At 27.7% G+C, this 22,979-nt stretch overlaps 1 protein-coding gene across 2 annotated transcripts in view; it reads right to left on the bottom strand.

Moving 5' to 3' along the window:
* LOC106690257 (ATP-binding cassette subfamily G member 4) overlaps positions 1–22,979 on the bottom strand; it is a 131,884-nt gene that overhangs the window by 4,281 nt on the left and 104,624 nt on the right. For both annotated transcript variants that reach the window (XM_014435616.2, XM_014435615.2), the window contains 7 exons: positions 10,673–10,790; positions 9,599–9,788; positions 8,418–8,563; positions 6,352–6,590; positions 4,425–4,661; positions 3,103–3,281; positions 1,587–1,755 (listed from right to left, as the gene is read on the bottom strand). In XM_014435616.2, coding sequence (XP_014291102.1) covers positions 1,587–1,755; positions 3,103–3,281; positions 4,425–4,661; positions 6,352–6,590; positions 8,418–8,563; positions 9,599–9,788; positions 10,673–10,790 — 1,278 coding nt within the window. The remainder of the gene's footprint in view (positions 1–1,586; positions 1,756–3,102; positions 3,282–4,424; positions 4,662–6,351; positions 6,591–8,417; positions 8,564–9,598; positions 9,789–10,672; positions 10,791–22,979) is intronic.

The following is a 22,979-nucleotide window of genomic DNA, read 5'->3' as shown; positions in this document are numbered from 1 at the left end:
AAGTTGCCACGCAAATCTGCAAAGAATACTAACTCAACATGTTTAAAAAACCAACACATCGATGTAGGACTGATTTATTCATCAATTATAAATTATTTACAAGAATAATAATACTCTTGTGACTGATAAATAAAAACAAGCCTCTACAACAATAGATAACTTTTTTATACAATATGTAGGGCTAGCTCCATCACCTGTACCTAACCTTCATTTTTTTGCAGGGGTAGCTATCATGGAAATTATTAGAGTATTAAGCTGTATACCATAATATTACTTAAAAAATAAAAATAATATACATGAAATTTCATTAAAAAATACAAATAAATAGATAAAAAACTAAGATTAAAAATTTTTGACAATCTTAATACTTCCATTTACTATATAATTCATATGTAGGTAAATTGAAATAAAAATTATTTATAAATATGGGAGATGGTCCAGGTGCGATCAAATAACTGAAATAGTGATAAACTATTCTATTTGGCTATTATTTAGGCTCATTTAAACTAGTTTATCACTGTTTGAGTTTTTATTTTACCGCACCTAGAACATCTTTCATTTATTATTAGACACCGTCGTCAATCACCAATCTTCCAAAAATTATTTACTATTTATGGCTCTATGATTAATGATTTTATTATATAAATTTACAAGACCTTTGTAATTCTAATAAATTTTGTAAATTTTCTTCATTATATTATATTTATTTTATCCATTATTTTAATTTTATTATATTTATTGAATTTTATCTATATTATATATATTTTTTTTCATCTCTTATTATATATATCATCATTTAATGTCTACCTATTTAAATTACCGAATAATGTCTTACGTTCATATTATTATATGATTTTTTGCTTTCAAATGTAACATCAAATACCCCACTCCACTACCCTCCTGATACCTTACATCCGCCTTTAGCTCATTTTTTAGCTTTCTTTCATTCTGAAAGGTGGATCCTATTTTACTTTTTTTTCTTGATCTCTATCTAATTCTTATTTCTGTCTTTTAGTGTGTACTGTTTTTATTTTTTTATGTTGGTCGTTTATCTACTTTTTAAATTTATTATTTCAGTTTTCATTAACTGTCTAATACATTTTGTGATTCTTGTTTATTTATACTTTTACCCGGTTCATCTAATTTTTTCGCTTTAGCTTACTTTTTTCTTTTTTATATAAATATTCACATGTTTTAAATAATTTTTGTCCATATCTTAGTTTACTTTTATTTCATGTCATCTATTATCTTAATTTGTAACATTATTTTAGTTATTTTTATCTTTTTTAGCCCTGATGAAGGCCTGCAAAGTGGAGAGAAACGTTAGCTTACAATAAACAGTTATTTTGACTGCACCCGGACCAATCATCTTCCTTTTATATATTACACACGGTCAATTAACAATCTTCCAAAAATTATTATACTTCATAAATAATCAAAAAAGAAAACGTAACATAAAAAGTGCAAATATAGAGAGCAGGCAGCTGTTATAGGTCATAAGAGTAATGAGAGTCACAGATCATAGAGTTAATTGAAACTTCAAATAATAACTTAATTATTAAAATATTATAAAATTAAATTCTCACATGATAAAATTGTAATGGTCATAGACGTATACATTAGGAAGAGCATGTTGAAGAAGAGGAAACCTAAATTACTCAAAACTTTGGCACCGTCATTTCCGATATCATAGTAGAGAGCTCCAATTAGAAAACCAACAAGAATGTGAGCAAACAATCGTAAGTACATAAGTGTCTAGAAAATCAAAAAACAAAAAAAAATCAAAGATTATTCAAATAAATACACAAAAATAAGATAAATCATTTACATAAAAATTGTAGTGAGACATATTAATCTAGTTTAGTGTTTCTTTTTTTAGCTGTTTTTGACAGCTGTCAACACCAATTTACCCCAATAATGTGTTATAAAACTCGAATAGTCAGACTTATACTTAACGCAGTTAAAGGTACTATTAATATGATTTTATAGAAATAAAATGATAAATTTCAAAATTTGTACCTCACGAAACAATAGTGAAAATTACAGAAATGGTAATCAGAAAATGAATTTTTTTAATGTGATAAAGTTAAAGTAAATCATAGTTTGATAAATATGGCATCAACGTTTCTCAGAAAACATTTCCGATGAATTTATTTTCATCCAAAATGTGTGCAGTTTTTTTTTTTTTTCCGTCTTTTAAAGTTACTAACGATTTGTTCTATTATTTGAAATTAACCAATATATTCAATTTTAACCATTTAAACCACTGATTAAATTCATCTATATTACTGTGCATCTTTAACCCACTGTAGCATATATTTTGTTTTCTTTCTTCCTCATTGTATTAAGTAGATCGTTTTCTTTCACTCATTTCATAGTGCTAATTTAAACTTTTCCACTATTTATATATCTTTGATCATTATTTACATATTTTATTATGTTAATTCAAACTTTTTCACTATTTATATATCTTTAATCATTACTTACATATTTTATTAGGCTAATTTTAATTACTCATTATTTTCATTTTCTCCTGCACCTTTCATTATGTTTATTTCTTTATTTACATGAGCACTGTTTATTTTTAAATAACTTTTTTTAGCATGTGTTATGTAAAATTCTTACATTCACAATACTATATTTTATCTTCTGTTAGTATTATCTACTATATACTTAATTTATTGTTATATTAACCTAAAATTCAGGTTGAAACATCGGCACAAATAAATCAGTTTTACTTATTTGAGAATCTTTAATTCTCCTCATGCCTTAAACATCATTGAAAACCTTACCTATAGCTTATCAATTTAGAATTTATGTAGGATATTGCTGCCAATATCTGTTAAATATTCAACCATAATTAACACATTTATAATTCACATATAACAGTATGGGTACAACTCACTTGAGTTTTGTTGCTTTTTTTTTTTTAAATGACGAAATGAAACAAACAAATGTTCGCACCACATTAAATTCTGATTTAAAAAAAAAAAATCAAAGTTTTTCAAACAACAATAAGACTTAAAATTCGGAAAAATTAGTAAATTTTTAAAAATAATTACCTGAAAGTTAAAAACTATATTAAAATCAAGTATCAATTACCCAATCCCTTCGCGAAAACAATAATGTCCTCTTGAGAACAATCCAAAACTGATTTAGCTCAGAAGTACCATATCTCTTTTGACTTGTTGGAAGGGAATCTTCAAGAAGTGTAGATGTTACGCCAGGTTTGTCAGTTTCACAGGTGGTCATTTCGATAGGGATCACAATGCCATCTCCAGCTAAGTAATGAAATGACTTTTAATAAGATAAACCTCTTAAAGCCTATTAAATTGATGAAATATTCATGCTATCTATCATAAATAATTTTAAACTTATTTAATCATTCTTATTTCTAAAAACTAAATTTCAGAATTTAATCATACAATTATTCATTATATTACCAATAACATTAGCTATATATGTGTAAGTCGAGTTATAGATATTATTTATTCAGATATAACCAGATCATTATTTTTATTGTATTCTTGTATCATTTTGTTTTATTGTATCCTTTAGCTAATCTTTATCTTCAACAATCCTTTATTTTTATATTATTCTTTTAATGTAGATATCATGTGTCATGTTGTATGTAGTATAATATTATATTTATTAGATACTTTATTCTTAATTATATTTTATACATTTTTTAACTTTAATCAAGTTCACTCCATACTTATTATGAATTCATTAGCTCATTATTATTAATTCACTAATTGTAAATTTTCATCAATATTATTCACTTCATATGTTCTTTCAATTATTTTTAGAATTTTTTTTATTAATTTATTTTCATTTTAGTATTCGTTAATTGAATTATTAGTTGTATGTATACTTGAGATTCATTCATATTGCACTGATCTAGCTTATAAATCGTAGAAGCCTCTACAACTCCCTAATAGCCAAAATTGTAATTAATAAACTTTATTTATATCTATCATTTTTATATGGTATTTTGACACTAACTGATAGATGTCATCTGGTCGGAACATATTTGATGTAATTTACTAAATAAATAAGTTTAAAAAAAATGTTTACAATACAATGACAAAGCAATAATTAAATATACATTTCTTAATTTAATATTATGCTACTCAAAGGATTCTGAATATTACCGAAGTTTAAAATGAATAAAGTACTCCCTAATGCAATATTGGTTTCAAAAATTTAATCATTAACCTTGGCAGAAAAGTATGGCTACTGGCGTCTTCCATGACAGTATTTTCCACTTTGTTAAAAAATTTCTAACAATTAGTTCTAAATACCAGTATAATGAAATGACATAATTCAATTAATTATTATGAAGCAGTAAAACTTCTAATGGCACCTAATTAATAAAATTTATAAATAAAAATATTTACAATAATTATAGATTAATTAATTACCAGTTGTAGGAATTTCTTTTGCAATATCATTTTGAGTATAAGATAATAAATTGTTGCCATGATTAGTTTCCCCTGGTAGTGACTGAGTGTTGTTTATTTTCTTGTCAACATCGGCATTGTTGAGTTGCGCTGACTGAGGGAATGGTTTACCAGCTTGGATATCGCATTTTCCGTTCTGAATTGCTGCGACAAGTTTTCTAACATAGTCGCCATATTCACCGCATGACACTTCAATGACTGTAAAAAAAAAAGTTAGTAAATAAAAAAAAATAACAGCAAAGGAATACATAGCACTGTTTCATATACATGGAATACATACAGACTATGCAGGAAAACATAACAATGTTTTATAGTAGTAATTCTCTTTGCGATTCATACATTTAATTTCATAAATAAATTGTTATATATTATACAGCATTGTTTCAAATCTGGCATTGTACAGAACAATATAACGTTGCTGGTTTCTGCATTTTCATTGATTGAATACATATAATAATATAAAATTAAAAAACATTAACATCACATTTCAAAAGTAAATATATTTAATATTATACTAAAAAGAATTTATACTAAAGTGAAAGGATAAGATGAATTATTTAATTATTAAGATTAAAAATTGAATATTTTTAATTTTATATTGTTCCAAACATTAAAAAAAATAAAGTTGGAAGTAACAATATCTGAGAAGTTTTATTTATTTTAAAAATTTTAATCAGTGCTAGGTATTCAACTTCTTCAACTACTTGATGAATTTAATTATCTTTCATTATAATTAGTTTTGAAACAATTTATTTTTGACAACTGTATTAAATTAATAACAACAAAAATTATCCAAATAGTTTCTATCTTCTTTATTAAAACATTTTACATGTCCAATGTTTCGGCTGATCTGGCCATCATCAAAGAAAATCTTAATTTTAGTATTACAGTCTCACATTGATTTATAAAACTTTGCAGGCAATCAAGTGAATTTAACACAGTTAAAATAAACCTGAATCTATCACTATAATATTTAATAAGAATTTTTATTCTTAACAATTTTTGTATTTTACTATCATTAACTTATCACAACACGGAGCAATAAGCTAATGTATATTAACCTCTAGTAAAGTGTATTTATGATAGTAAATTGTATTTTAATGACCAGAAATGGTCAGGGAGCTATAGTGACTTAAGCACTTGGTGGAATTTGTTTTTTATATTACTTATCCCTGAAAATTATATCGCACTAATTCAGCACTAATAAACATCTAAATTAATTAAAGAACGTACCGAAGGAAAGGCAAAAAATATGTATGCATATATATAGATACATATATTTTCTCTGTAAATGTTAAATAAATTAAAGGAGATAAGAAAAAAAAAAATTAAAGACCAATGAGTTTGAAAAAAATGATGAAATACTATTATTTTTTAATCAAATTATTTATTAATGCCTTATTATAATTATTTTAATATTATGATTTCGCATCCTTTCCACATGTATCAGGAAAGTCTGAAAAATGTTTTAATTTACTCAGGGACCATTGCTAGGTCTTAGTCTAAGTATATCTTAACCTATCTGCTGGTCTCACAATAAATTAGTCTTTGGATAAGACAAACTTCGAAGTATAACTAACACAAAATCATTTAACTCTCAAGCTGAACAGGGACCAATAATAAATATTATAAGTCTTGGAATGGTTGAATCTGAGAGTAGGTCAGGTTAACAGAGCTCAAAGGGGTTGTTTCATTTTTTTGTAAACCAATATCGACTTTTACACTCTAGCTAGAATAGATTGTGACCAACAGGATAACGAACTTCCTCTCCTATATGGGATATAAAAGGGTATTAAAACCAAATAAACAACAAACATTTGATCTAGAGAGAGTTGTAAAAGTGGTATAATCCAGAAATGGTTGTTAAGTGCAGTCAAAGGATACTCACTAAATGAGGCAGGGTTATGATAGGACGGACAGACGAGGCCAAGAGTGGCCATGAAGGGTACAAGCTGCTGCGTGGACCCTTGGTATATGCACTGTCCATCAGCCAGTGTGTAGAGGTGGTCAAACATTTCAAACAGCCTAGCTGACGGTTGATGAATTGTACAGATGATAGTTCGGCCTCCACGAGCGAGGCATTTCAGGAGGGAAATACATTGGAAGCAAGAAGAGCTGTCCAAACCACTGTAAAAAAAAAAAAATAAATTAGGTACTCTCCATATCAAAACTTGATTAATATCCTAATTATTTAACAATACAATCATATATTAAAAAATATCAAGAAAAAACTAATAATTTTCACCCAGGGAGGCTTTGAAATAGAGTAGAGAAGCTGAAATTGTCATATTAAAAAAAAAATGGATTCAATGTGAATAAAAATATAATCAGTTTGAGCCAAACAAAATAAATTCAAATATATATACCTTGAGGATTCTTATCTAAAAAAAAAAATTTCTTGATACACACAAAATATGCTATTTTCCATCATTGGAAACAAATAATGGTATTCATAATTATTCAATAAAGATAGGTACTAGGTTCTTGAAAATAATTTGGTAAATGGAGACTGTTAACATATTAAAATTTCATAAATTGGGATTTTATTTTATTTATTTAATTATAGAAAAATCTAGTAAGTTTAAATTTAAAAAAAAAAATAGTTTTTCATGAACTACCTGTACTATATATAATATATAATATACTAAGTTCATTCAAATAAAGAGAAAATTTTCAAGCTAGAGGCACATCAAGAGATTTGGGTAACTTCATTGTTGGATAGAACAGTATAGGGTAACTACGAGATGCCAAAGCCATCATTGGCCATGGCTCGCAATGAATAGAGGAGCAATATCAAAGATGAGTGAGAAGGATGTGCATATAACAGTTTGATGATAATTAAATACTTAATTAATAGTGAGAACAATCTAATATGAAGTAGGGTAGAAAATAAACTGCAACAAAATAGGATAACTTAAAAAAAATTTACAATATAATACAAATTTTAAAGTAATGACAAAATCCTAGATATTTTAGGATGATATGACAAACAAATTTAATGAATGATATAAGACAACAAAAACAAAAAAAGAAACAGATGTAGACTAGATAATAGATGGAAGTCTGAAACATAGTCCTAAGTAACTAGAATTTTGAAATATAATAAAATGATAAATAAGTAAAAACCTTTAGCCAAAATTTAAATTGTGAAAAATAATAATTAAATTAACATGGGTGCATTTGAAAGGGTGTCCAACTTGTTGATATTTTGAAGAGATTATGTATTTATTTAATTTGCATATTTAACTCAGCGGACTTTTTTATAAAACATTACTAATAAACAAAGATGTGGGATATAATACACCATAGATGTGATAATTTTTTTTTTATATTTATTTAGAAAACCACATCAAATACGGTCCGACGAGATGACAACATCTATCGATCTGTGCCAAATTAACATATAGACATAAATAAAATTTATTATTTACACTTTCTAATATTAGGGTGCTGTAGATTAATTTTTAGGGATAAAACTAATAATTAATATAACTAAATACAAAATACTAAAATGAAAACAAAGTAAAATAAAAAATAATAGAAAGAACATATGAAGTGAATAATAATGATAGGAATAATTATTATTTTTTTCGATATTATATTTTTACTGCACGGATGCAAATTCTTGCTTTATAAAATAGTTTAATCAAAGTTGCACAATAATCAGTTCTTTTTACCCCAATAAAGAATATTATCTGTCTATTTAACAATCACTTGCTCAACGACCCTTGTGCAAACATCCTCAAAGATAACAACAAATCATTGGCATTTCGTTTGCCCTCAGTTCAAATGACAAGTGATGCCTTATCACGTGGCCTTTGTGTAGTTATCAATTATGAACTTCTCTCTTCAATATTTACTCTTACAACATTTCTACATTCCTATTCACATTAATTTATTGATTACTTTAAAAATTATCATTATCGAGGATTAAATTTAAGTTCATTCATTTACCTAGTAGGCTCATCAAAAAACATGATAGGCGGGTTGTTAACCAGTTCTAGAGCAATTGAGAGACGTTTCTTTTGTCCTCCGGACAGATTTGAGGTCATTGTTTTAACATGCTCTTGTAAACCTAAGGTCTCCAGAATTTCTTGAATCTATAAAAAATAAAATGAAAAAAATCAGTTTTAAATTGTTCAAATAAAAAAATAATTCTTTAATACTTCAATAAGTACAGAGTTAAAAATTTAAATATTAATAATAAATTAACTATAAATAATAATAATAAACAATAAATAATAAACTTTAGTGTTAAATCTCTATTATTATTCTTTTTCAATCCAATGTGTATATTTTTTAAAACTCTGAAACAAGTGGAAATTCGTTTTATACATCATAATATTGAACCTTTCCTTGAGATGAAAATTTTCCTTAACTAAATATAGCATCTATAAGTACAGAAATATTCAAAGAAATAATGTAAGTTAAATTAAAACCATGTAATTCACTGATACTTAGACACAAATAACTAAACATTATCTAAATAAATAATATCACAAAAGGGATTTTTTCACTGCTTGCAGTCCATAAATATGGGCCCTGATGAAGAATTACAACAAAGATTGAAATCCTATAATTTTTTTTTTAATCGACCTTAATTCAGGCTATCTTATCCTTCAAATTAATTCTTTATAGTAAACTATCAAAACTTCCAACATTAATAAAAGAATTACTTCAAAGTGAATGAATTTTACATGTTTTAGAGCAGTAATATTTAATTCAATATTATTTGTATATCTTTCACAATTAGGACACAAATTTAAAACTGAGCGAATAACCAAAAAGCATTTTTCCAGTAGTTCAATTTTCTCAAAAAAGCATTTAAATAAATATCTTGCACCATTGTCACTAAATATATGAAAGGATTCACTGTTAAAACTAATAGAATAACAAATTCTTCAATTCATATTATATTATATAATATTTCTAAAAAATTATCCCAAGTGCTTGCAAAGAAAGAAAATGAATATATCAAAAATCTGTTAAAAAACAACAAAAAGCACTCGGAAATTGGGAAACAGTGAGAACTATCATGCTAATAATAATAGGCAGTAATGAACAATAAATAAGTGAACTTTGATCATTTATTTGTTCTAATTACTGAAATATGGATAATGAAAAGGTATGCTTACAACTTTCTGCTTTTCCTGTTTGCTAATCTGAGTACCCAATTTCAAAGCCGTTGCAACATTCATGGCTTCCTCGACAGACAAGTTACCATGGAGCTGGTTATCCTGCATGATGTACGCTGATAGTTTAGCAAACTGCGAGAGGTCTCTTTCGTGGCCATTTATAGTGATGGATCCCTCCATTCCAGACGTCCTGAAATAGAAAATTATACAAAAATATAAAATGCAATCTTCAAGCTCAACAAAAATTGTTATAGTTCCATTTATTTAACCATTAAATTAGATTGTATGATTAAATTATTTAACCATTAAATAAGACCAAATACAAAACTGGAAAAAACAATATTGACAGAACCCTACCAGGCAGTTATATAAAAATATATTTCCTTATTTCATTCAAAAACTGTGGTTCTCACAAGCAAAGAGAACCAATGATGTCTTTTCATAGGGAAAGACATCATACAAACTTGTATTAGACTTAGGAAGTATGGACTTTTCAATAACTACCTGCACAAAATAGACATAACTGAAACTTTCCAATGTTAAAATTGTAGCTATAACGAGCCCTTAAACATATACTTGAATGTCCAGCATACAAAAGACAACTAGAAATAATGTTCAAAGATCTAGAGAAAATTCAAAATATCATTTATGATAATATACTAAAAGTAACACACAATGCAAAATTATGTTTCAACCATAAATATTTGAAATCTATAAACATACTATAATACAAACCAATATAAATAAACTATAACAGATATAGTTCTGTTATAGCATATTAGTAAATCACATGTATTTAACCTAATAAATAAAAAGGGGTAACAAATAGAAAAAAAATTGAACATTTCAATGGAAATTGATCTTATGAACAGAACAGATCAACTACTAAACGGACATATAAACTACAAACCATAGAAAATGGCCCATGATATAATTTGGCCGAAACTTCAGCAGTCAGAATAAATAAAACAATCTTTTGACCATGACTGATACCCGACAATAAATAATCATTACAAACAATAACATTCGGCAATATTATCACTTTTAATGCAGAAATTAAATAAGTCAACTCACTTGTATCCAGTAAGAATGTTAAGGAGGGTAGACTTGCCAGCACCTGACGGCCCCATGATGGCCGTCAGTTCGCCGGACTTCAATCTCCCATTCACTCCCTTCAAGATGGTCTTCACATCTGAAAAAATTTAAGACTAATTAATAAAACTCTGTGATTAATATGATTATAACATAATATGATTTTGGAGGAATAAAATGAAAGTGGTGAAATAAAGAAAAAATTAAAGTGATTAATATGATTTCGGATGAATAAAATTTAAGTTAGTTCATAAGGAATGGTAAACATGATAAGGAAATAGCTTTACACAATGTAAAACATTATTTTGTGATTTTATTTATTTTTTTAATTACCACACTTTATAATTTCTTAGAGTTATTGATGTAATAAATCAATTGCAAATTGACTCTTAATCCACTTAAGTGAAATATAATAAAACTTGAAAAATGAAAGGGTGAGCTCCTAAAAATCTAATCTTCTGAGCAGAAGATGAAATATTATAATATGCACTCATATTATAATTTTAAAAGATCAAAAGATTAAACTATGCTTTAGATTGAATCAAAGAACAATAGATGTAGTGACCTACTGAATTGCTTTATATCAGCTCATAGAACAAATATAACTTCTACGAATAAGATTCATTTTATCGTATAAACTACAATATAAACTATTCTTCAGTATATTTATTTCCTTTGTAAAAGATTATATCTTGTAACCTCCGAAGTAAATTTTAATTATCTGTTTCATTACATTTTTCTTACAACCTTAGGTCATTCAAATTTAGATTTCCATTGGATATTCTACTAACTATAAAACTTAAATATCCCAAATTTGAACATAATAAAACTACCTTTCCAAAAAAAAAAATAAGTAAGTTTAGGGATCTGAACTAGAAATATATTATTAAACTTAATTGGTATGATTAAAATGATAATTCAAAATCCAACATAAATGAAATTCAGTAAGTAAATAATTTTAGTGGTAAAGTTTTATGAATGCTAAGATATTTAACTTCCATTGAAAATTATAATCTACAGTAGGTCTATGATAAATATTATGGATTTTGAAACAAATATTATGTATTAGATAATGACTTAATTCTAAATAAATAATTGTAAAATTTTCGACAAGATAGTTTCGTCAATAAGCAACACAAATAATATTTTGCCCCCATAATTTTTTGTTTTTGTAACAATATAAGTATGAATACAATATTAGCTGTACTAGTAACAAAGTAAATATTGTAGGTATTAATGGAATTCGTAAAAAAAAACTTGAATGATTATGTTTATCTTGTCTCCATGGAAATTTCCTTGACCATCACTAATTACTTAAATAAAAACAAGAAGAACAAGTTTCATAGTATCTCGAACCAATTAAAATTGCTACAAGTCTTTTACTAGAACAAACTATAAAGAAATAATTTTTAATAATATTAATTTCAACTTGAATTTTAAATCGTAAATAAATATAAAAGGTTATAAAACAGGGGGGATATAAAATAAGCAACATTATTATATAAGTAAATAATATTATGCAGTGATGTGATGGTTATACTATTTTATATATATTACTTTATATTATGAAATTTAAACAGAAATATAATACAAACATAATAATAAACAGGATGATATGATAAACGATCTAAAACTAAAAATGTGCCAACGTTTAAAAGAATAAATTATATGTTTGAAAAGGTTGATTAATCTTTGGGAAAATTAAATAGAGAAAAGAATATAGGACTTAAACTATGATATAGATTAATGGAAGGCAATACTAAACCATAGGAATTTGAAAATGTAAACTTTGAATAACATAATAATTTTTAAAAAAAATCAGATCCTCTTGATGTAGTTGGTTGCAGAGTGTTTTTTTGTGCATTTAATGAAAATCTTATTCTTGAATGTAAACTATTTATGTGCAATTATTTGTTTTCAAGATTTTGATCTATTGTGTTATAACTAACATTAAAAATTTAATATTTTAATAACAATAAGGTAATTATTTTTCATTTATTTAAATAAAATAGCAGGATATTAATAATAATAAAGGCTTGGCGAATTCGAAGGTTCGATTCCGATACCACAAATTCCTCTATACATAATAATAAAGTTTTAGGGAATCCGAAAATTTGAGCAATCGTTCTCTACATACATATGTCCAATGGCGCCCTTCTAAACCGAAATCTACTAAATCAGTCTTAACGCAATCCTCCCATCTACATTTCGATATACTCCTCGGACGATTCAGTGTTTATTAACATTATAGGTTTCCACTCGTTACTAGGACTTACAACCTTACACCCCGCAATGCTATAACCTGAATTATATTTACCGGATGCAGTTCCCTCAATTCAGCATTGTACAGCCTTCTAAATTTTTCGGTTAACTCATCCTTTTTCAGTCCGAATATTGTACGTAATACTTTAATTTCGAACACCTTAAAGCGCTGTTCTCCCCCTAGTGTAAGAGGCCACGTTTCACACCCGTTAAGATCAGTGGGAAGAATAGTTTTGTAAATTCTAACTTTTAAGTTTTTGAACAGAAGGCGCGAGCGAGTTAAGGTATTTCGACATTGAAAAACAAGCATTTCCTGCTTTTAACCTCGCTTATATTTCCTTATCAAATTCGTTTTTTCTAGTTACCTCCAAACCTAAATACTTACACCTATTTACCTGTTCAAATTTATTTCCTCCTATATCAATTTCAATTTCACCGAAATTGCTCTCCTTTCTACGGCTGACCAAATATTTTGTTTTATCCGTATTTAGTTCGGAACCCAGATCCTTACTGGAGTTTTTTCAACTCTGCTGTATTTAGTTTTATAATTTCCTTGTCCTTACCCAATAATACCAAATCATCAGCATACCCAAGCACCGGTATTTTACAAGCAAAAGTCAAACCCTTTTCGGTGTGCATCACATTTTTAATAACGTATTATAATGCTAGATAAAATAAGATAGGTGATAGAAAATCGCCTTGTTTTAAACTCGACCGAGCCTCGAACTTCTTAGAATAATGATTATCGATTCCTACCTTACTAAAAGTTAGGGTAGTTAACAGTCAATAAATTCATTCAAATAATTTAGTCGTGTAATTCATGGGAGCAGATTTGAGAATTAGTTGGTAAGATTACACAATCGATATGCTCTTTCATATCAGTATCAATGTTCAAAAATGCAAGCTATTAGATAAAAAATAATGCATTTGCAATAGCATATTTCTCAACAAGAAACTCGACGAAATATGTTACAAATCAAATTATTGATAAGAAATATCAAATACGATGCCTTAAAAAAAATCTTATTCCTTGTTCTCAAGGTCGAGCACTTATATATATTTATTGACAATTTATTTGAAATTAACTAACTACAACGATGAAACAACTGAAATATTCGTAAATATAATTGAATTAACGTATCACTGTAAATTAATCGTCAACAGCGGCGTCATTACGGAAGAAGATAGTGGGGTGTCATGTCTCCCTCTTTTCCCATTAATTTGAAAACCCTAAAAAGTTGGGAAATTAGGGCTTTAATAATCTATTACAATCTGCGCAAAATATATGTAAACATGGGCATACCCAGCGTGGAGCAGCTGCCCCCCCCCCTCCCCCGAAGTGAAAAAAATGATTAATTTATTAAAAAATAATTTTTTTCATGCAAATATTAATTATAATGACCAATAAAGCACTACGACAATTATATATAATTTTCTTAAAATTCTGGTTTCGTTCGCCTTTTTCCTGCTGAAATGTCACGACCTATAACTTATCCTACCCCCCCCCCACCTGATTTACTATGGCTTGTCCCTGCTAGTTTTGATCCTGGATACGTACTTGTATGTAAACATAACGCAATGAGGTTATACTTAAAAAATTGTTAATAAACGTTATTTAGAGAGATCCATTTTTCACAAATATTTAGTAATAGGGAAAAAATCCGGGAATATTCTCCAGAACTACGGTAAGTTAGGAAGTGCAGTTGGCAAATTTTAAATTTTACCCCCTCTCCTCAACCAATAAGTAGTTTTAGCAACTTTTCAGATTACTATGTTCCCATAACGAAATCACAATGATTTTAATAAATGATCCAAGTTTAAAACCATAATTTTAAAATTAAATAGTAAAATTTATTAAATACAGACATGTCAATAAGGAGGTATAAAAAGAGCACACAGGAATATTGATATGTATATACAAAGAGATAATGCCTGGTGTAACACAAGTTTACGTTAAGGGGACAAATGATTGCATCATTATTGAAAGACATCGTTTAAGTAATGTTATGTAAAAAATTTTAAATTATATGAATATATATGACAATATTTCAAAGAGAAATAGATATAATTGGCAAAATGAGGTGAAATAGATTATAAGGTTTCAATTGCCGACATGTAATTTTCAAAAATTGTTGATAATGTTAAATTGTTGTTAATGAATATGGGGTAAACCCGAAACGTGGTACAAGAAATATAGAATAGTTATAATATTCTAAATGGATGTTTTTTTCACCTCAACATATTAAAAAATAAAAACAAAATACTTCATAGGAAAGAAAATCCTAATAAAAAAGAGGAAGGATAATTGATAAGCTTTATTAATAATGTTGAAAATGGTCTGGAACCAGTGGCGTAGTCAGAATAAATAATAAACAAATTACCGATGAATAGATAAAATACATACATAACATCAATAATAAAACCAATAAAATATTGATCATTCTCTTTAAGCGTATTGTACGAATAATTTCATATTTAAATGCCTCTTAGAATATTACCATGTAATACAGCAATTAACTGTCCAAAAATAAATTTAAAGAAAAATTGAAACATAATAGCCCTGCTGTCATTAAATTAAATACTAATTCTTATTTTTTAAAGATTTTGTTAACATTATGTAAAGGTTACAAAACGTTTGAACAAAAAAAAAATTGAAATACAAAAGAACAACTAAAATTATTAATTAATCAAACAATATCTTGTTTAAAATAATTATATTTACATTAAAATTAGAGATATACCTATGCGTTTAAGAGGCCCTATTTTAAATGTTTTAATTTCCGACTATTTTTTTTTTCAACAAAAAAACAACATACAAATTATTTTTATATTAAAATAGCATTTGATCATTTCAATACATTCACCTTATTTTTTAGGGTCATTCACATATGCGCGTTCAAAACTCGATTCAGGACCATTATCAAACAAACAATTATGTCCTTTCAATTAGCATTTTAGAAACATTAAAATACGAATCTATAAATCATAGCTAACGATTCTTAATTGCGTACATCCTGTCAAGAAATATGCAAAGACATTTCCGAAGGGACGACTTGTCGTGAGAGCCGTTCGTTCGATTTATCGATTTCTGATGAATATTTAATGTAGGAGAATACAAACAATTTAAAACAGTATAATATACATAACTAAAGCTTTGTAAGAACGATTAAATGTAAAAAATGAACTAACTATCATTGTCGAATAGATTTTCTTTTTTAACCGTCAGATTTATGCCAACGCTAGCACATACGTCAGCAAGGCGACAATGGACTAATGTCTTTTGGATTCATAATTCATTGGCATCATTACACATTCATGCCACGGAGGTTATAATTCGAGGAAAATGATTATCTCACAGCAAAGGAAATGTTTCATCTAACCAAGGGACAAAAGGCACTGATGACATGATCTGTTTAAAATTTCTTTATTCAACTAAAGAATAAATAAATATTTCAGTATCGATTAAATCAAAACAGTATATGTGTTATATTATTGTTTGCATACAAAGGATCTTTAAAAAAAGTAAGAAATAATATAAACGAGAAAAATAAATAAAGGAAAATTACTTTAAAATATTTGTTTAAAAAGTTGTATTTAATCGTAAGGCGTAGGAAACCGTAGGGATGAGAGCAGTGAAAATGTAAAAGATATCAAAAGGATGCCCGATGACCACTACATGGAATATTATTTCTTTTTTATTAAATATAAATTAAAATGATTGCAGAAAAAATACTTAGAACTACTTTAAACCCAACCCACATTAGGGGTATTCATGACCATTTAGTTTAACATGTTAAAGTGTGTTAAATGGAGAAATATTTCTTTCTTTTAGCATGTTAAAACGAAACAACATTTAACATGGTTGAGAGTCTGTTAATAGGCCAACTAAATGGAGAATTACGTCGCTTAACATATCAGCTGAGCTCACACCATATGTTTAGATAGATTAGTTGCTCTTAGTTCCTGTTTGGTTTATGTCGTTTTGATTTCGGACGTTTTTAAAACTCTAATAAAATAATGGACAAAAATAATGAAACTTGAAGATTTTGGAAGGAAAGGTTATATACAAAGTTGCCCAGAAAATCCGCTAGAAGCTTCTCGCCATTTAACAAAACTTTAAATTGGACTGCTCACAATCCTATACTCATCACATTTAGCCTTGTTAAACTTTTTTACATTTACAACATCATAATTACCCCTATTGTTTAAAATAAAACTATATAATAATAAAAAAAGTATTTTTAACAATTCTATTCTAAATACACAAACATACATGTACATATATATTTTCCACTATTTTAGCAACGTTTCGGCCCTTTTGATTTGTTATTTTCCAAACTTTTTTCTTCTAGTTCCCAGTCACATTATTAAAATTATATATTTTTATAAATACTATTCTTGGAAGTAATTTTCATCAACAATATAATTATCAATATTACACACAAATTGAGTTTTCAAAAACCACTTATCAGTGTTGAAATTATATACGTTATATAATATACTGCTATTATAATTTCATTCATACTTTAGGTCATTATACTTTTATAAACTAAGATGGAAACATATTTTAAATTTCATTACTTTAAATCTTCAGAAAAGCTTGTGAATATTCACTTTTTCCCTGGTCCTCTATCATTCAACTTTTTATACTTCAAACCTCAACTTAAAAACCATAATAATTATTTAAAATCTTATATATTTTTCGAATATAAATTCTATATTTTTATTGTACATTTGATTATATTAACATTATTCATTTGTGTCTTTTGCTTCGTTGGTCCGACATTTTTTTTTCCATTCTACAGCCTTAAGCTGTTTTTAATAACTTGCTTAGCACTTTACTATAAAATGTGTTTATTTCCATATATATATGCTGCTCTAATTAAGTTAAACAAAAAGTTATATGCATGCAATTATTGCTGCAGATTAAATTAAGAATGTGAACAATATAAAATCTATCAAGCTATCTTGTCTTTTGCATTTTTTTGTACCTTTATTGTTAAAAACATAATAATGCCACTACGTGAGAAAACTTTTTGTAGTATTTTCATAAAAAATAATGGAATTTTGCATTATGGAGGTCATCGAAGAAAGGTGGGGTGCATTTTATATCTACCTTGTGCATTTTATAACGTATTTAAACAAGTAATTTAAAATTCTGATCTCAAAAAAATAACAGGTAGATGAATCCATCATATCATATTTATAAAAAAAAAATTACATATATATATATAATTCTTTTTAACATCTTAATGTATATATTAAGATGTATAATAATGCATGATTAGAACTTCTGTTTTCCCTCAGAACCATTCCATTTAATTATCTGAAAATGTAAGATAAATTCTGTTAGCTAGAATTTAGGGAAATGATAACAGCCTCCTAGCAACAGGGTACGTCAATAATAACATAAATAACAAGGGGTCATGAGATTGTTCGATCCATTGTTTCAATACATTTATAGATAGCAATGCGCAACATCACAGTGCAGTTGACTGGAAAGGAAACTAAATTTCATAACAGAATTAAACAATATTTAACAAATGTTAAAACCTTTAAGAAATTGTAAAATTAATAAAAAATGTGACTAAAATGTTATAGAACACGGCACCAAAATGTGAAATAAAAATAAATCACATCGTATAGTAAATTACTAATAACTAAGTTGTTATAAAAATCACAAATTACATATTGAAATTGATTTGGAAGTTCAAAATCTATCTGTAGAAGTTGTCATATATTTGTTAGCAAGTATTGTACAAGCTGCCTCAGTTTACTCAGGTGTAAATGTAATAATAAAATAAATATGATATGTTTAGGAATACATGATAATCTTAGAAAGGAACCACCCAATGTTGGTACTTCACCATTACTTCATATTAGAAGATCTCTCGGCCATCTTTTTTTCAGACGCATTGGAGGATTATCAGGGATTGTTAAGGATAAGAGATTAAGAACTAATGGGTTTGGATGGGTAATGATATTAGAATGAAAGAAGATATATCTATCTCGGGGCAAATCTGCAACGAATAGGATGTTGATGTCTTTATGGATGAGTTTATTTGTGACGTAATGAGGAGCATCAGTTTTTTGATTTGATGGTTTGGTGGAGCCCCAAAGCTCAATTCCGTATGTCCAAATAGGTCTGATTATCACAGTGTATAAGAGTTTTTTTTTTAGTAAATGGGAAGGTTAGAGCGTTTGCCAAGTAGGTGCTGTAGTAATCAAAATCTACGATCAGTTTCTTGTCGTTTCAGTCTAATATGGGGAATCTAAGTATCTTATCAAGATGGAGTCCTCAACAGGCTTTAGTGGGATATTAAAAAAAGATAAAGCACAAGATATAAGATACAGTAAAAATTTTAATTTATGAAAATTTACTCGATTTTGTTTTTATCATATGATTTATGATCTTTAATGCATTGTTAAATAATAATTTCTTTTTTTTATGATTATGAGGCGCAACGAAACAGTGATTCGTTGTTAGAACCTGGCAGACAAAAATGCATTCATGCTCCTACACAATAAAAGTACTTGCTGAAGAATCTTCAGCATTAATAGATATAGGCGTGGCATAGACAAGGCAGCTTTGTCAAGAGACATACGAGGTATGAAATATTTATACTCTGACTTTGACTTCCGTCAATACAGCACTGACGAATCCCTGCAACGTGGGGCGAAACGTTGGCTCAAATAAAAATAGTACACCCATTTACTATTTGAGTTTTATTTGACAGCACCCGGACCACATTCCATTTACTTCTATGAAATATTTAATTTCAATTTAAAGAAAGTCTTCCTACTCGAATACTCGAATTTGAAATCATTGATAGCAAGCCGATCAAAAGAAATATTATATAATGAGGTGTTTATAATAGACCGTAGATTTCATATGAGATGTGGGGGGGGGGGGGGATAAATAATGATACACAAATAAGTAAAACCTTATTTGTGCCGACGTTTCGACGTGAATTTCAGGCCTTCATCAGGGCTTAAAAACAAGATATGATAACAATCTTAATCCAAATAAAAATAAAATAATATCTAACTTGAAAATATACATAATTACAATACGTAATTGAAATTAACACAGTAAAATATGTAAGTAATGATTAAAAAAAAATAGTGACATGTGCTAAAGAAAACGAAATATATGCTGCAATAGATAAATATTAAATTTAAGGTAATTATTATATTTAACGGTCATGAAATTACATATATGTGTTCGTTTTAATAACAGTTCGAGGTACTTGAAATAAAAGTCACTACAAATTTTTATTACATTATTAAAGTGTCCTTTGATTTTATAAATGTACTATGAACTAAAATATTCTCAACTTTTTTTAAAAAAAAGTGAAATATTTATTTGTATTTTTTCCTATATACTTTCTAAATGGAGACATTGTAGACGGTTCTAGGGAAATCCAAGGACACGTGTGATAAACAGTTCCATCATCCAGCCAGTTTGTAGAACCTGTTTATTTTTTTTAATAGATATATAAAGAGAATAATAAATAGTAGATAAGAACAAATAAATACAAAAATAACTATTATTTTAATTTGGATTTTTTAAAAAATAATTTACTTTTATTATTTAAAATAAGTTAATAATTATAATATTGTAAATAATCAGGGGCGTATTTTGCACGAAAATAAACAACCATACATTAATAATTTTTGAGTAATCAACAGGCTATCATAATATCTCAGGCCAATTTGGTAATAAGGAAACATGATTAAAAGAAAGTACTTTGTAAGGAAGTATTGTTACTAGACCAACGGTTGTGCAAGGAGGTGATTTGGTCAGTATCACGCTTGACCGCCAGATTTTTACCAAATTAAGGGTACCTAATTTATGAGGCTGGATGGACTCCAGGAGGGCTCTAGAACCCACAGGGTTGATTCACGGCTACAGTATAACAGAAAACAATTTTCTGCCGGATTCGAACCCGAAATTACAATGTAGTTAGTCCCTATATTTATAATAATAATAGAAAGTAATAAACGGGGTTTAGAATCTGTAGAAAATAATCTCAAATAATACGAAAAATTGTTTGTGTTTACGAAGATCAGTAAACCTTTTCATAATCCTTAAAATTTCTTGAGTTTCAATCCTATCTTGAGAAACATCCGCGCTCTTTCATACGGTGGAATCATTAAAACTCTCCTTTGTCACTAGTATTGATGATCCTTTGCGTATATTTTAGGCATGCAACGCAGACAGCCGAATTTGGACAGAAATTCATTATGAGTCAAAAGTACGAGTACAGAGTACAAAGTGTAGGTTATCTAGTGTCAATATATCTACTTAAAAATTATGATTACTTTTATCGATTACATACAAATATAAACTAATCAAGTATTTTCCTGATTAATTACATCAAAATCAAAATTTGTCGATGATCTTTTAATCAATCACCACTAGTACTTATGCTGCAAATCCCACGTAATTGAATATTGTAATGAATACTTTTCAAAAATTATTATCTTCAAAACTTAGAGAAACCTCTAAAGTATCAATGCAATTTAATATCAGGTGTATATGAAATTTTGGGATAAGCTTGAGTAAAGTGTTAATTGGCTGTGATTAAAAGTTTTAATGTTAATGTGATGAAATCGAACAAATGGAGTAATTTTGAACTGAAATTATTAACTTGAGCAGAACAGCCTGCATAAAGTTTCTTTTTTAACTTATGTTGTTCTAAATTTGTATTTAAGATTGTTCTTGAGGATGGCCGAAACGTTGGACTTATAAAGAAATATATATTGTTTTGAGACTTAAATTGGATGAAAATTTATTTTTTTAAAACAATAATACACCAGTCTCAAGAAAGTGACTTGTTAATAATACCACATTCATGGATGTCTTAAACAAAGGCTTGAATTAAAATCTATTTTCTAATTTAGCACAGTCTAAAGGCTCCATCGATTATAGCAACTTGTAAAAACAGCGATAAAAGTGATAGCTCATTAGGAAAATGGGCCTACGTCAAACTGTCCTCTTCTAATGGAATCATCAATATTACTCGAACGCGCAGAAAAATACACCACAATCCATAATGAATAATTTCTAATACATTTTATATGTTTAACAAATTAAGAAAATAAATAAACAATATAATAATAAATTTAAAATGAGAAAACAATTGGAGTTCTGACAATGGTCAGATTCTCCACTCAAGTTGAGTGTTATTAAATTATATTGCGACTTTAGCGCACTTGCTCAGCCTCCACTGGCTCACTACCAGTGATGCAGCGAGAGGGATGCGCTGGGATCTTTTGAGCTCTGCTCTACCCATCACACGTGGGGGATAGAGTGGGCTCAGGGATCCTCAGGTCGATTGTTTAAATATTGTATATATTATTTTGTCATTATGTTATTTTTCATACAGATAGTTTGATTATGTTCATCTTGTTTATTCTTTTGTTTGTATATATTTTAAGAGAGTTTTTTTTTTTTTTAGTTTTTTATTAATTTTTTTTTTTATTTATTTATTTTTTTTATTTTAGTATGTATGAGATCATTTATCACTATTACCTATTGCCCACAACTGTGTGGCAGATTGTAATATCCATCAATAAATAAATCTATCAAGTAATGCTTTAAAAAAAAATGTGAATAGCCTGTGATTAAAGCAACAATCTAAAAAAGTTCAAGAGTGGCAATAAGTTCCAATTTAGAAGATATATAATTGTGTTCTAGGAAGATAGTCCGGGTGGCGGTGAATAAAGGTATCAAAATAGTAAAAGAAAACCATTTATTGTTAACCAACGTTTCGTCCCACTTTGGAGGGCTTCGTATGGGCTAAATGAAAAAACAATATACAAACGTTATAGAATTGACAGAACATTAAGATAGAAATCATTTCAAAACAAATGTTATGTTTAAAAAGTATATAAATAAGAAATAATAATATTATAAGGAAGTATACATGAGGCAGCGGTAGCAGCGTGGCAACGCGCCAGTCTACCAACCCACAGGTTGTCATGTCAGATCGAGTCTTTTTTATGAATTTTGATATTTTTT

Source organism: Halyomorpha halys, unplaced genomic scaffold (assembly GCF_000696795.3).
Source record: "Halyomorpha halys isolate HHAL.00 unplaced genomic scaffold, Hhal_1.1 Scaffold1631.1, whole genome shotgun sequence".
NCBI classification, from domain to species: Eukaryota; Metazoa; Arthropoda; class Insecta; order Hemiptera; family Pentatomidae; genus Halyomorpha; species Halyomorpha halys.
Note: the sequence above shows the minus strand (reverse complement) of the source record. Positions and strands in the feature narration are given on the sequence as shown.